The 16275-nt window shown below is 50.1% G+C and overlaps 1 protein-coding gene across 3 annotated transcripts in view; it reads right to left on the reverse strand.

Moving 5' to 3' along the window:
* Positions 1 to 7361: 7361 nt before the first annotated feature.
* The window catches only part of ELFN1 (extracellular leucine rich repeat and fibronectin type III domain containing 1), a 65923-nt gene continuing 57009 nt past the window's right edge, over positions 7362 to 16275 (reverse strand). For all 3 annotated transcript variants that reach the window (XM_088798802.1, XM_088798804.1, XM_088798803.1), the window contains one exon: positions 7362 to 16275. In XM_088798802.1, the coding sequence (XP_088654928.1) occupies positions 13555 to 15987 (2433 nt within the window). In that variant the 5' untranslated portion in view covers positions 15988 to 16275 and the 3' untranslated portion in view covers positions 7362 to 13554.

Below are 16275 nucleotides of genomic sequence, written 5' to 3' on the forward strand. Positions count from 1 at the left end.
TGATCCTGTTTTTCCAACATGTAGAGGACATGTCTCTGGGGACCCAGGAGGAGCACGTAGGACCACTGCCATCACCATGAGTGTTCCCCATCACCCAATTTCAGGCCCGGGGTCTGGGGACCCTGGTTCCCAGAGACAAGAGGCTTCCAGGGGACAGGATGACAGTCCCAGCAAACGCAAGCTGGGCCACTGCCTGCTCACTCTGGACTCCTTTTAGTATGATAGAAGCAGGCAAGAAAAGCCGCCACCACACTGGCGGGAGAAAGGAAGGCGGAGCTGGACAATGGGGACAGCGAGGGGTGTGCTGGACGCTCAGGTGGTGTCTGGGGCATCTCAGTCCTGCCACGTCCAGTTTAATGCAAATGAGAACCTGAAGTGACACTGGCCTGACTGGGTCTTGTAACCAGACACTTGGACCTCTCCATGTTGAGGGTCTGAACTACCATCGGGTCAGCCGTCGGGGCCAGCATAGGTCTGGACGAGGCCGAGGGTGTCCAGGACAGCTGATGAGCGCCAGTTATGGGCTCAGAGCCTACGGCCCTTCTCCCCTAAATGTCCAGCAGCAATGAGCCTCGCAAATCCGGGAGAAGCCGCGACGAGACAGAGCAAGTCTAACACGAGGGGCGAGTGCGAGGGCCGGCTGCACCAGGGGCTGTGGGCTGGCTCCGGCCTGGCTCTGCCCACTCCAGTGCTGCCCGGCCCCAGGGGACCGCCTCTCATGGGGCTGCCTGGGCACCCAAGCCTCTGGGCACACGCTGGCAGCCTTTCTCAGCGGGAGGTCTGGGAAGAACCGCCGCCTCTAGCAAATGCCTACGGGACTATCTGCTCTGGGCTCAGCAGGGCTCGTCCAGCCCCACCTGGACCCTCTGGGAGACGCCCCAATGCACACAGAGCTCATCTCGGCTGAGACCAGAAGCCACTGACTGTCGCTGGGTGGCTGTCCTTGTTTGAGACGCAGTCCCAGGACAGGAAGAAGCACACTTTGGGCTTAGGACCAGGCACGGTGCACAGGAAGGCTCTGTGCTCCAAACAGGCGACGTGAAAGTCCCGGGAGCAGCAGCCAGGCCCACGTCCCCTTGTCTGTCTCCCAGTGGGCCCTGGGGAGATTCGAGGAATCTGTTTTGGAGAAATGACCAGAGATAAAAGATTTGTGTACAAAGTGCCAGATCACCCTACTTGGCCTCCAAGCTGGCAAACCCCGCTGGGCACAGGAGGCCCCAGTGAGCTTGTCCAGGTGTCATTTTGGACATCCAGGGAGCACCAGGACGCAGCCGCCATTGGAGGGATGTATCTCACGGCAAACACTGACATAAACAGGAAAAAGGACCCATTTAAAGTTAAAATTACAATTCATATCTTCAGCGAGTTCAGAAAGCTATGTTTCCCAGTGTGGCTAATTAGGCTGCGTGCACCTGGTGTAGCCAGCCTGGTCCTTAGTCAGCACCTGTGCAGAGAGGGCCGTAATTGTTTCGATTGGCCAGTTCCATACTATTCTAGTCTCTAAGGATTCTGAATATCACTGTCTCTGTATGCTAAAAAAAATGACGCATACAACAGAAAAATCACTCGTCATCCCAAGAAGCAGAACAGTCACAACTTGGGAGAAAACAGACACTGACACCAAGTTGACTCAGACGTTTGGCTCACCTGACAGACATTTCAAAGCAGCAGGTGTAAACGACCAGGAACATTCTAGGAACAGAGGAGAAAGAAAATACCTGCTAACAAACAAGGTATAAAAATGAACCAAATGGAAATTACAGAACTGAAAAAACAACAACAAAAACTAAAAATTCACGGGACAACCGGAATAGTAGATTGGAGACAACAGAAGAGAGAATCAGTACATTTAAAGACATATAGAAATCACCCAGTCTTAACAACAGAGAGAAAAATAAACTGGAAATAAATGAACAGAACCATGGAACAATAACAAAAGATCTAACATTTGTTTCAGCAGAGTCCCAGAAGAAGAGGAGAAAGGGTGTAGGGCTCAAAAAATACATATTCTTTGGGTTTTTATTGAGCTATAATTGACATATAACATTGCGTTCGTCCGAGGGGTACAGCACAGTGGTTCAATACTTGTGTCGACTGTGAAATGGTCACCACAACAAGCCTAGTGACCATCCTACACCTCACAGTTACAAAGCTTTTTCTATTGAGTTGTATGAGTTCTTTATATATTTTGGATATTAGCCCCTTATCAGATATATGCCTTGCAAATATTTTCTCCCTTTCTGTAGGTTGCCTTTTTGTTTTGTTGATGGTTTCTTTGCTCTGTAGAAGCTTTTTAGTTTGATGGAGTCCCCTTGTTTGTTTTTGCTTTTGGTGTCAAATCCAAAAAAACCATCATCAAACACACATGTCAAGGAGCTTACTGCCTGTTTTCTTCTAGGAGATTTATTGTTTCAGGTCTTACACTCAAGTCTTTAACCCATTTTGTGTTCACTTTTGTGTGTCATGTAAGATAGGGGTCCAGTTTCGTGTTGCTGCATGAGGCTGTCCAGTTTTCCCAAGACCATTCATTGAAGAGACTGTCCTTTCCCCATTTTATGTTCTTGGCTCCTTTGTCATAAATTAATCAACCACATAAGCGTGGGTTTATCTCTGGCTCCCTGTCCTATTCCATTGATCCATGTGTCTATTTTTATGCCAATACCACGCTGTTTTGATTACTATTGCCTTGTAATATAGTTTGAAATCAGGAAGCGTGGTGTCTCCAACTTTGTTTTTCTGTCGAGAATTCTTTGGCTATTTGGGGCCTTTTGTGTTCCATACAAATTTTAGGGTTTCCATTTATTTCTGTGTTCATTTTCTTTCATCAATTTCTTATAGTTTTCAATGTACAGGTTTTTCCATCTCCTTGGTCAGATTTATTCCTAAGTATTTTATTCTTTTTGATGCAAATGTAAATAGGATTGTTTTCTTAATTTCTCTTTCTGATAGTTTATTAGTCTATAGAAAGGCAGCACATTTTTTTGTGTATTGATTTTGTATCCTACAACTTTACTGAATTTATTTATTCTAACAGTTTTTTTTGGTGGAGTCTTCAGTTTTCTATAGTATAACATCATGTCATCTGTAAATAGTGACAATTTTACTTTTTCCTTTCCAATTTGGATACCTTTTCTTTTCTTCTTCTCATCTAATTAGCCGGGCTAGAACCTCCAGTACAGTGCTGGATACCAGTGGTGAGAGTGGCCGTCCTTGTCCTGTTCCTGGTCTTAGAAGGAACGCTTTTTGCTTTTTACCACTGAGTACGATGTCAGCTGAGGGCTTGTGACATGTGGTCTTAATTATGTTAAAGTACATTCCCTCTGTATAGTCACTTTGTTGAGAGTATTTGTCATACATGGATGTTAACTTTTGTCAAAAGGCTTTTCTGCATCTATAGAGATAATCACATGATTTGTATCCATATGCTAACGTGGTGTATCATATTGATTGTTTTGTGGAGTTTATTCCTTGCATCCCTGGAATAAATTCCACTTGGTCATGGCGTATGATCCTTTCAATGTATCACTGAATTCATTTTGCTAGTATTTTGTTGAGTATTTTTGCATCTATATTCATCAGGGATGTTGGTCTGTAATTTTCTTTTCTTGTGGCAGCCTTCTCTGCATTTGGTATCAGGATAATGCTAGCCTCAAAAGAAAATTTTGGAAGTGTTACCTCCTCTTCTACTTTTTGGAAGAGTTTGAGAAGGATTGGTATTAATTCTTTAAATGGTAGATTCACCAGTAAAGACATCTGGTCCTGGACTTTTGTGTGTTGGGAGGTTTTGATTATCGATTCAATCTCCTTACTAGCAATCAGGCTGTTCAGGTTTTCTGTTTCTTCGTGATTCAGCCTTAATAGGTTGTATGTTTCTAGGAATGTATCCACTTCTTTCAGGTTGCACGATCTGGCGTGTGACTGCTCATAGAAGCCTCTTCTGATTCTTTGTATTTCTGTGGTCTCAGTTGTAACATCGCTTTCTTTTCTGATTTTATTTGAGTCCTCTCTCTTTTTTTCTTGGTGAGCCTAGTTAAAGGTTTATCAATTTTGTTTATCTTTAAAAAAAAAAAACAGCTCTTAGTTTCATTGATTTTTCTATTACTAGTCTCTATTTTATTTATTTCCGCTCAGATCTTTGCTGTTTCCTTCCGTTTACTGACTTAGGGCTTCATTTGTTCTTCTTTTCTAGTTCCTTGAGGTGTAGAGTCAGGTGGTTTATTTGATATCTTTCTTGTGTCTTCACAAGGTCATTTATCATCATGAGCTTCTCTCTTAGAGCTGCTTTGCTGCATTCCTTAAGCTTTGGTATATTGTACTTCCATTTTCATTTGTCTCAAGGTATTTAAAAATTTTTTTCATCTGACCCATTGGTTGTTCAGTAGCCTGTGGTTTAATACACAAATTTTTGTGAAATTTCCAGGTTTAATCTTATCATTGATTTCTAGTTTCATACTAATGTGGTCAGAAGTGATGCTTGATATGATTTCAGTTTTCTTAAATTAAGAATTGCTTTGTGGCCTAACATATGGTCTATCCTGGAGAATGCTCCATTTACACTTGAGTAGAATATTCTGTTGCTTTTGGATGGAAGGTTCTGTATATGTTTGTTAAACAATCTTGTCTAATGTTTCATTGCAGGTCAATGTCTCTTTATTGATTTTTTTTTCGTCTGGATGATCTATCCATTGGTGAAAGTAGGGCGTTAACATCCCTTATTATTATTGTATTGCTGTCTATTTGTCCCTTTAGGTCTGATAATGTCTGTTTTGTGTGTTTAGGTGCTCCTATGTTGGATGCAAAAATATTTACAAATGTTATATCTTCTTCTTGGATTAACCCTTTTATCATTATGTAATGACCATCTTTATCTCTTACTAGTCTTTGTCTTAAAGCTTATTTTGTCTGATATAAGTACAGCTATCTCAGTTTTATTTAATTTTCTATTTGCATGGAATATTATTTTCCATCCCTTCACTTTCAGTTTGTGTGTGTCCTTACATCTGAAGTGAGTTTGTTGTAGGCAGCATATACATGGGTCTTTTTTTTTTTTTTTAATCCATTTTGCCACCCTGTTCTTTTGATTGGAAAATTTATTCCATTTACATTGAAAGTAATTATTGATAGGTATGTAATTATTGCCATCTTGTTCACTGTTTTCCAGCTGTTTTATAATTCCCCTGTTCCTGTCTACGCTTGCTCTCTTCCTTTGTGATTTGATGGTTTTCTGTTGTATTATGCTTAGATTTCTTTATCTTTTGTGTATCTACTATAAGTTTTAGCCTGTGGTTATCATGAGGCTTCCATAAAACAACTTATATTTATAACAGTCTATTTTAAGTCGATAATAACAAGTTTGAACACATTCTAAAACTCTGCAATTTTACTTCTCCACCTCCTATGTTTTATGTTTTTGATGTCATAATTCTTATCTTTTTATCTTGTGTATCGCTCAACAAATATTATAGTTATTTTTTACTACATTTGTCTTTTATACTAGCTTTATGTGATTAACCCATCACCTTTATAACATTAGATTATTCTGAATTTTATTATATGTTTACCTTTACCAGTGAGATTTATACTTTTATATGTTTTTCTGTTACTAATTGCCACCTTTTTTTTTCAGCTTTAAAAATTCCCTTCAACATTTCTTGTAAGGCTGGTCTCGTGGTAGTGTAAACGTTTAGTTTTTGCTTGTCTGGAAAATTCTCCTTCAATTCTGAATGACACCTTTGCTGGGTAGAGTATTCTTGGTTGGAAGATTTCTTCTTTCAGTACTTTGAATATATCACGCCACTCCCTTCTGGCCTGCAAAGTTTCTGCCAAAAAATCTGCTCATAGTCTGATGGGGGTTTCCTAATACATGACATGTTGTTTTTACGATTCTCTCCTTGTGACATTTTAATTATAATGTGTCTTGGTGTGAAGCTCTTTGGGTTCCTCTTATTTGGAATTCTGGAGGCTTCCTGCATCTAGGTGTCTCTTTCCTTCCCCAGGTTAGGAAGTTTTCAGCCATTATTTCTTGAAATAAGTTTTCTGCCCCATTCTCTCTCTCTCTCTTCTCCCTTTTTGACCCCTGTCATATGAATGTTTAGCTGCTTGATGTTGTCCCATGAGTCCCTCAAGCTATCTTTACTCTTTTTCATTTTTTTTTCTTTTTGCTGCTCTGATTGGGTGAGTTTCACTGACCTGTCTTTGAGGTCAATGACCCTTTATTCTGCCTCATCTCATCTGCTGTTGAACCCCTCTATTGTATTTTTCACTTTGATTATTCTTCAGCTCCGTGACTTCTATCTGGTATTTCTTATACTATCTATCTCTTTGTTGAAGTTATTACTTCGTTCGTCCATTCTTCTCCTGAGCGTGGTGAGCATCATGTTGACCATTATTCTGAACTCTTTATTAGGTAAATTGCTTATCTCCATTTCATTAATGTCTTTTCTGAGCTTTTATCTTGTTGTTTTGTTTGGAACATATTCCTCTGTTTTTCCACTTTCCTTGACTCTCTGTGTTGGTTTCTCTGCATTAAATAAAGCAGCCACCTCCCCCAGTCTTGAAGTATTGACCTCATGTAGAGGATTAGCCATATTGTTCAACCTTGCCCCAGCTCTTCGTTGTCTCTGATGATGATAAAATGTTGACACCAGTAAACTGCGATAACTTATGTGTACGTATAGTGTAATATCTAGAGCTAGCCACTGCTAAAAATAAATTACACAGTGAGGTAAACTCAAAAACACTATAGGTCAGTCAAAATGTAATTATAAAAAAAAGTTTAAGTAGCTCACAGTGAGGCAAGAAAGAGGAAGCAGAGGAACAAAAAATAGAGGGAACAGAAGACAAATAATAAAATGTCAGTGTTAAGCCCTAACACATCAGTAATTATTTTCAGTGTAAATCATCGAAATACTCAATTAAAAAAGATTGCCAGAGTGGATTAAAAAACAAACGAACAAACAAACAAAAAAACCCCACATTACCCAACTATATGCTGCCTACAGGAAATTCACTTCAAATATAACTGTGTAGATAGGTTGAAAGTAAAAGAATGGTAAAATATATACCATGCAACCATTACTTTAAAAAAGCAGGCATGGGTATATTAATACCAGATGATGTATACTTCAGAGAAAATAAAATTATCAGGTAAAAAAGAGACATCACTTAGAGTGAGTTCACCAAGGTTATAGTGAACAAGATCAAATATAAAAATCAATCATATTTCTATATACTAGCAACAAACATGTGAAAACTGAAATTTAGAATACAGCACCATTTACGATATCTAAAAAAGATAGGTATAAATATGTCCAGGATTTGTATGCTGAAAATTACAAAGTACTGATGAAAAAATAAAATAATATTCAAATAATTGAAGAGAGATACTATATTTATGGATTAGAAAACTCAACATAGTAAAGATGTCAATTCTTCCTCAATTTATAAGTGTATCACAATTCCTATTAAAATCCCAATAAGATGTTTTATAGATATAGATAAGCTTATTCTAAAATTTATGTGAAAAGGCAAAGGCATTTGAATAGCTAGAAAAAAATTTAAAAAGGAGAATATGAGGGAGGACTCCACCCCATGTGACGCTTCCCCACAGAGCTGCGGTAAGACTGGTGCGGGTGAAGGGAGAAACGCAGATTCACAGGGCAGAATAGAGACCCAGACAGAGACCCACACCAACACACCCAGCTAAACTTTTCCAAGGGGGCAAAAGCCATTCAATGGAGGTTTGATAGTCTTTTCAAAAAATAGTATTAGAGCAACTAGACATCAATAGGCAAAAAATAAATAATAAACAAACCAAAAGCTTTGACGTAAACTTCATATCTTTTACATAAATTTATTCAAAATAGGCTATGGGTTTAAATGTAAAAAGTAAAACTATAAATCCTCTAAAAGAAAACATAGAACATCCTCAGGACCTAGTGCCTGGCAGAGTCCTTAAATGTGACGCCAAAAACACAATCTAGAAAATAATAAAGAACTCTCAAAACTCATCAGTAATGAAAACAAAACATTCAGAAAAAATGGGTAAAAATGAGGAAATATTTCATTAAAGAACAGATACTGATGGCAAATAGCACATGAAAAGATGTTTGACAACACTAGACATTAGGGAAATGGCGGGACGCAGACTGTGGCAGCCGCTCTGGAAAACAGTGGTAGCTGCTTCCATTCCTAACCATGCACTCGCCACACAGCCCAGCAACTGCGCTCCTGAGCACCAGTCCCAGAGAAATGGAAACGTAAATTCACTTGAAAACTTGTATATGGATTTTCATAGCAGCTTTATTCGTAACAGCCCCAAACTGGAAACAACCCAGATGTCCTTCAGCGGGTGAAAGGTGAAACAAACACAGGTGTATCATCTACACACAGGAGTACAATGCAGCAGTGAAAAGGAAAACGCTACTGAGACACGCGACAACCTGGACGGATCGCACAGGCCTCATGCTTCGTGAGAGAACCAATATCAAAGGTTACATAGTGTATGATTCCATTTATGTACCATTCTCAGAATGACGAGGATGGAGACTAGATTAGTGGTGCCAGGGGTCCGGGATGGCGTTGGGGGCGGGGTGAGTATAAAGGGCGGCCTGGGGGAGGCTTTGTGGTGGTGGATCAATTCTGTATCTTGACTGTGGTGGTGATCACACAAACCTATACACAGGATGCCTTTGCAGACCACACACGCACACGCACATGCACACACACACATACACACACGTGCGCATGTGAAAGCTGCTGAAAACTAAGATCTGCCGTCTAGTTAATGTAATTTTCCCAGGGGCCCACACAGCTCCCTCGTCTTGACGCTGTGCTGCGCTCACCTAAGACAGTACCACTGTGAACTATTTTTGCCGCTTCTGTGAACTAGCCAAGCCTGTCATTCCATGAGCAGTGACCCTCTTACTCACACACGCCCCCCGCGATCCTCTCTCACACTCCGTTTCCTTCCCACTGCGTCCCACAAACTCCCTGTCAGGTCTCATCTCTGGGCACCACACCTACACCCCATCACGGGGCACAGAGGTTCCAGAGTAAGGGAGGCCGTTACAGAGTGTAAAGAGCTAGTTCTTGGCATGGGTGGTGTAGTGTGTAAATTCCAGCTCTGCTGCATTTATGGAGAAAGGACTGGAAGGCCAGATACCAAAATGGTAGCCGCGGTTATCTGGGGTGGTGAGAGAGAGTGATTTCTACTTTCTTTTTCACCTTTAGCTGTGTTCTGAAGTTTGTCTAATAATGGGATTACTTTTGAGTTAGGAAAAAAATCAATACAAGTTATTAGTCTGTAAAATACCACCAGTGCCCCCCCACTGCCCACAGCCCACCCTGATTTCTTTACACTGGCAAGGCAGGCCGTCCGAGCTGGCTTCACTGACTTCCCTGGTCCCAGCAGCCAGCTGGCCTGCGGCCTGGGGTTGGGGTACGGGGGGCACCTTGGGCTCTGTCCCTCTCTGGGTGGGGGTCCCTTGCCGGTCTCCCACCGCCCCACCTCTACTGCGTCAGCTATTGTTTGTCCCCGAGGTCTTGAGCGCTGCTCCCTGAGAAGTCTGCAGACTCCACGGGGGAAGTGCTGGCTTCTTGCTCTGTGCTCCCTAGCGCCCGTCGTTGCACGTCGGGGGATCAGGCCAGTGGCCGCGTCTTCTGAATGGGCCCAGGCCAGGCCTCTCCCGTTCACCCTTCCATGTTTCTCCATACCTTTCTTACTCGCTGTCTCTCCATGGTCTGAACGAGAATGGACTTCTGCCTCCTGGTTTTCTGCACATTTGGCCAAAGGGGAGGCCCCGCAAGAGCTGGGCGGGAGGGTGGGAGGAGAGTGGCGTCACCTCAGGCTGGTGGTCCTGCACTGCAGGCCACCCCAGGGCCCAGCAGCTCTGTCCAGTCCCTCTCCTTCCAGCTCCTGCCCTCGTCCCAGTGCGCTGTCAGCTCAGCTGCTGCTCTCCTGTGGGTCCCCCACACCCTCACACTGGAAATGGTCCTTTTGTGGGCAACCCTCCCCCCTTGAATTATCCTATTTGGGGGCATCACTGCTTTCCCGTTGGGACTGTGACTGATACACTCTCAAGGGGAGGAGACAGATTTCACTGATGTCCCTGGCATATCTGGCACACAGTAGGCGCTCTGTAATTGTACGTTGAATGAATGGATGGATGGATGGATGAATGAGACCCTGGGAACCTCTGTCTTGGAATTTCTGCTCTCTGTGCTGTGTTCCACCTGGTGAGGGGCAGCGCGTGGGCTCGGCCGTGTACTTGGCCTCTGGTATCGGATGGTGCTGACTCCCCTCCCTTGTGCATCCATGCCACATGCCACATGCCACATGCCACTGTAGATGGGGTGACCGTCCACCCCTTGAGGGAACTCAGCCATGTGACTTGCTCTGACCAACAGAAGGTTAGCAGATGTGACCAGGAGGGCTTGCTCTCTGGCCATTACCTGGGCTGGATGCTGGAGAACGAGACAGGTGGACCAACGCTCAGTCCTCCCAGTGCCCCAGGCCCCACCAGCCATCCCCAGACAGTGGGCAGGCTGGTACGTGAGCAGTGATGTGTTGGGGTTGGTTGGTGAGCGTTATCGGGCTGACAGAAAACTGATACACACCCACTGTGGTACCTGCAGCCTCTGGCTCCACAAGCCATTGGAGCATCTCGGCAGCCCAGTGCTGTGGGGTAGGGGGCCGAGGGCTCAGCGACCGCTGTGGCCACGCAGTCACAGTGGCAGAGCTGGGTGTGAGCCACACTTTGGGCCCCAAACCCTGTCTCAGATCACGAGCTGCCCTGTGGAGCTGCCCCAGGAAGCTGGATGCCAGTTCCAGCCCAGGGTGGGGCTCGCGCACAGATTTCCTCCATCCTGCACTCAGCTGGGTTGGAGCCCACAAGGACACTGATGGCTCTGGGCCTCAACCTCCACCGTCCTCCCTCACTGTGCTCCCCTTCTCAGACCCGCCTCCAGCCCAGGAAGCCTTCCAGGCTCCTGCTTCCCCAGCCACGCTGAGCTGGACCCCCTGCCTCTGCACTGAGTGCCCTGCTGGCCCGGGAGCTCCTTGATGGGGGCCAGGGCAGGCCCCTCGCTGCGCTCCGTACGGTGATTGGCACAGAGCCCTGCACAGCAGGTACTTAACGCGTGTGCACGTCTTCTGCACGTCCACTCCTGTCACCTCCACTGTGACCTCCTTCAAGCAAGGGCACAGTGAGATGTGTGTGTGTCCCCAGGACTGGCCTGGAGCTGGACAGCTAGCGCCGCCTCTGTCCAACCCTGGGCATCAGAGAGGGCTGGGCTCTGGAACTGTCCTCTTGCCACTCAGGACCCCATGCCTCTACCCCGTGCCCTTCTCCAGGTCTTTGCCTCTCGCCTCAAACCCCTGCTTGGTGGCAGCCTTCTCAGCCTGTCCCTCGCACACACCTGGCCTGTCTGGCCGGTTGCCACGTTTACCTTGGGCAGAACCTCTACCACAGGTCCCCTGTTCTCCAATTCCCTATAAGTAGCCAACTGTGTCTCCTCAGTGACAAGGAGCAGCAGGTTAAGGCAGCCTGGCCCTGCTTCCGTCCCACGGCCAGGACGACGGCCAAGCTCCTGTGTAACCTTGGGCGAGGCAGGTCCCTCTCTGGGCCGCCACACGCCAGCCCTGGGGGCTGCCCCACCCCTGGCCACTGCTGAGTCAGGCTGGGCCACCCCGTCCTTTCCTGGTGACTCCCCAGACCCTGAGAACCTGCCACCATCTTTGTTCCTGTTCAGTGTCTCAGGGCTCCCTATGGCGTCTGGGCTTCAGTTCCAGCCCCCACTCATACTTTACTGGGTCTTTGTCAGAAATTTAGATTGGGAAGGGCTTTGCCCTGGATGGAGGGGGTGGCGTGCAGGCCTTTGAGGGGGAAGGGAGGGGCCGCTGGGCCAGGTAGATGGTGGGGCAGGAGGGCCCAGGCTGGGCACAGGGCCCCAACCTTGCTGACAGGTGGACAAGGGGCCCAGAAATGACACCTTATCCTCAAAGCGTTGCTCTGGCTGCGGCTCCTGAGGGCAGGATGAGAGGGGCCGTGGCTCAGGGGCACGAAGAGAAAAGGGACTTCCTCTGGGCTGGTGCAGGGACGTGGTCTCTGGAGAGCCCTGGAATAGGTGCCCTCAAACCGCTTGCTCACCGTGACTTTGGGGCCATACCAGGCTGGGCAGGGGATGGTGCGCGGGGCCGAGAGGCTGGCTCAGGGCTCCAGCGTCCCAGGGCCTGCGGTACGGGGCTCTCACGGCTCTTTCCCTGCAGGTGGGGCTCCAGCCATCACAGGACACCACCCCCCAACACCCCCTCCATCTCACCTATTCACATGGGACCCACGCCATCCACACCCCATCACCTCTGCTGCCCACAGGCCCACTCCCGCCTGGTCCTGTGCATACACACCTGGTCACACACACAGACACACGTGGCCGAGGGACGACCAGGCCCCGCACACTCCTCCTTCCTGACCTGCCCGCACGGCTTCTCAAAGCCGCTGCACACTCTCCAACCCCGTGCGGGCTCCCCACCGCCCCCACGGGCTCTCGTGTGCCTCCTGCCTGTGACGTCTGTTCTCTCGGGACGACAGCTCAGTGGTGACCCACGTGTAACCTGAACCCACCCCAAGGCCCACATCAATAAAACCACCCCCTTAATGGACACTAAAGAAACCCCAAGTCTTTCCCTAAATCCCACAGTAAAAACCTAGTACAAACAAGTGTTTGGGTTTTTTTCCTATGCAGAAATTTTTTTAGTAGACATAGCCTTTTTTCTTTTTCTCATTTTACAGCAAACATTGCAAATATAGAAATACTTTCTCTGTACAGTAGGACAACAGTGTACAGTGGGGACTGGGCTGCGTCACACACTCCCAGGCCTGTCCCCCAGCCGTCCACAGGCACACCCCGACCCCTCGAGTCCCCCAGGGCTCCAGGACCTCCCACGCCACTCGGCCGCCTGCATTCACTCTTCCTCTCTTTGGTGGCCTCCAGAGGTGGCAACGAAGACACGGACTGAAGAGAGTCCACAGAAAACCACGGACGGAGGAGACCATGCGAGGAGCCAGGTGGCCACGCTCCCCACGTCTGGTGTTTTATGTCTTAATTTTTAAGAGAACTTTACTTTTGTTATTTAAAAAAAAAAGGAAGAAAATAGAGAGGAAAAGAAAGGAGACAGAGAAGAATCGAAATAGGAAAGATACTGGAAAAAAAAATTCCCCTCCCCCACCCCATCCCTAAGACACAGTTTTCCGAAGTCCCGTGTGCGTGTGTGTGTGCGTGTGCACAGTGTGTGTGGCGGGCCGCTCACACCGGTGAGAAGGTCTCAGGGCAGGTCCGTGTACATGGCTACGGTCCATTTACTGTCAGTGTCTGCGCCCCCTCCCCGCTTTCTACGTGGGTCTTCAGGCTCCACAATGCTGCCGTGTGTGTGTGTGTGTGTGTGTGTGTGTGTGTGTGTGTGTGTGATGTGTGACAGGTGACAGTCTCTGGGTTACAAAGAGCTGCAGTGGGGCTTGGGTCCTTTTTGGTCCGCGGGCGTCACGGTGCCGGGGCTCAGGACTTGTGCTGGGCCGACACGCCCTTCCAGTAGTCCAAGATGTCGTGCAGGTCCTCATCTTTGGCGAACTGCACCTTCTTGCGCAGCGCGTGGCCGGCGGCCAAGAACTCCTCATGGTCCCTGTGCCGCCGGCGGCTGGGGCGGAGGCGCTCCCAGATGCTGTGGGGGGCCCTGCAGCTGTGCTCGGGGCTGGAGGCGTAGCTCAGGTGCTGGTACTGCGGGGACAGCTGCGAGTAGGCCAGGTCGCGGGGCCGCGGCCGGGTCAGCGGCTCCAGGATGGACGCTTTGCGGCCACCCAGGCCTTCATGGGGAGGGGGCACCGGAGGTGCGGGCGGCTCGGCCGTGTGGGAGCCGGGGTACGAGTGCCGGTGCTCGCCGTACTGGCGGCTCTTCTCGGCCTCGGCCCGCAGCACAGCGGCCGCGGGTGTCACAGTGAGGATGGCGTCGGCTGCGGGTGAGCTCTTCTCGATGTATTTGGCCTCAGTGGCCTCAGCACGGAAGGCCCTGGGGCTGCGCGTGGAGCTGCTGGACGAGGTGCTGGCGCGAGGGGGCCCCGGGGCCGCCTCCACGCTGTGGTGCCGCTGCAGGCCGTGGCTGAAGGTGTCCTTGTACACAGGCGACAGGAAGCCATGCTTGCCGGCCAGCGGCTCGGACAGCAGCACCAGCTGCGGCTCGGCCGTGGACACTGCGCCCGACTTGCCGCCCTGGAAGGCGGTGGACTCGGACTTGAGCGCGTCGATGCAATTGTTGATGATCTGGTTGACCCTGTCCACCTCCTTGGCGATGGTGGAGATCTCGGCCACCGAGCCCTGGCTGTCAGGGCCCGGCCGGCCCGGCTCACAGTCCCTGCGCTCTGCTGGCTCCCCGGTGCGCACCTCCATGTAGGTGCCTTTGCTGGCCTTGGGCGTCTCGCTCTCCACCAGCTTGTATGGCTCCACGTCACTGGCGGCCGCTGGCAGATACGGGATGCGGGTCACGGTGTCGGGGCCGAGCAGTGGGCCCTGGGACAGTGGGGCCAGGCCGGGCGCCTCCAGCTCCGGCCCGTACTTGAGCTCGATGATGGTCTTCTTGAGGCTGCTGGCCGCGGCCGCCTTTTTGTGCTTCTCTTCCTGGCGCCTGCGCTTGCGCAGACAGTAGTAGACGGCGCCCAGCACCAGCACCATGCCGAAGAGACAGCCCAGGATGGTCATGATGTAGTGGGTGGCCGTGGAGGGGCTGGGCACAGGGCCCGGTGGGCTGGGTGGCTTGGGCAGGCAGATGGTGAGGCAGGTGTGGTTGTGGTGCAGCCCGGAGCTGGTGGACACCACGCAGTAGGTGTAGTTGGTGAGCGTGTAGAGGTTGGTCAGGCGGATGTCCTCCTGGGGCTTGGTCAGCCTGGACACGGTGGACGACTTACTGTTGTTGAAATACTCCAATGTGTACATGCGGTTGAACGGGCTGGGCAGCTGCACCGTGATGGTGGCCGAGTTCTGGGTCAGCTGCTTGACCCTGATGAGGGGCCGTGCCTCGGCCTGGGTGGCCAGTGTGGGCAGGGCCACCAGCGGGGTGGTGCCGTCGCCAGAGAAGCACTCGTCCGCGGTGCAGGGGGCCTCGCTGGGCTCCAGCGGTGTGGGCGGCACGCGGCCCGGTGGCGACCGCTCTGGCACCAGGCGGGGCTCTGCCGCGTATGCGCCATCGGTGCACACAGACTGCAGTGTGGTGAGAACGCTGCGCTGGCCGAGCCGGCCCTGGCCCAGCAGGAAGTAGCCGGAGTAGTGCGGCGGCGACTCGCACTGCATGCGGTCGTAGGTGTGCGTGGCGTTGGTGAAGGCCGCCAGCCAGCGCAGGAAGCCCAGGAGCTCGCAGGAGCAATAGAAGGGGTTGCTGTACAGCTCGCAGGCCGACAGGCGGGCCAGGCCCGCGAAGGTGGCGCTGTGCAGCCGCTGGATGCGGTTCATGGACAGGTCCACGTTGACGATGTTGGGGCACTCCCAGAAGGCGCCGGGCGTGACCACCTCGATGAGGTTGGCCTGCAGGTACAGGTACTCCAGCTTGCCCAGGCCACGCAGCACGCCCTCCGTCAGGTTGCGCAGACGGTTGTAGCCCAGCTGCAGCACCTGCAGGTTGAACTGGCCCGAGAAGGCACCGTCCTCGATGTAGGCGATCTCGTTCTTGGTCAGGTTCAGGTACGTGAGGTTCCCGAAGCGGCTGAGTGCGGCGTGCTGCACGCTGCGGATGCGGTTCTCGTTCAGCCGCAGGTCCACGATGGTGCTGTTGATCTGCTGCGGGATGGCCTCGTACGGCGGCTGGTTCTGGCTGCAGATGGCCAGCCACACAAAGCCCTTGTCGCCCTCGATCAGCCAGCAGTCCCCGCGGGCCAGGCCGCCCGCGTGCAGCAGGGCGGCTGCCATCACACACACCCACAGCACGGCCCCCGGGCCCCCGGCCATGGGGACTGCCCTCTCAGGAGGCCGCACTCAGCCTGCCAGGGACACCGGGTGGGGGGCTGGGGGGCGCCCCCGGAGGGAAGGAGGGGCAGGAGAGGAGGGTGCCCACACACTCAGGGGTGTCCTGTCCCAAACCACATGGTCGCACAGTGCGAGAGCGGGGAGGGAACGCGCCCCCTCACTGCCAGCCGCCTCTCATCGTCCGCCCGCTGTGTGCTGCCACCACCATGGCCTCCTTGCCCATCGGCCTGGGCGTCCGGACAGCTCCACCCTGCACCTCCTCCAGCTCAC

This window comes from Rhinolophus sinicus, chromosome 5, assembly GCF_057876585.1.
Source record: "Rhinolophus sinicus isolate RSI-liver-muscle chromosome 5, RSI-T2T, whole genome shotgun sequence".
In the NCBI taxonomy this organism is placed as follows: domain Eukaryota; kingdom Metazoa; phylum Chordata; class Mammalia; order Chiroptera; family Rhinolophidae; genus Rhinolophus; species Rhinolophus sinicus.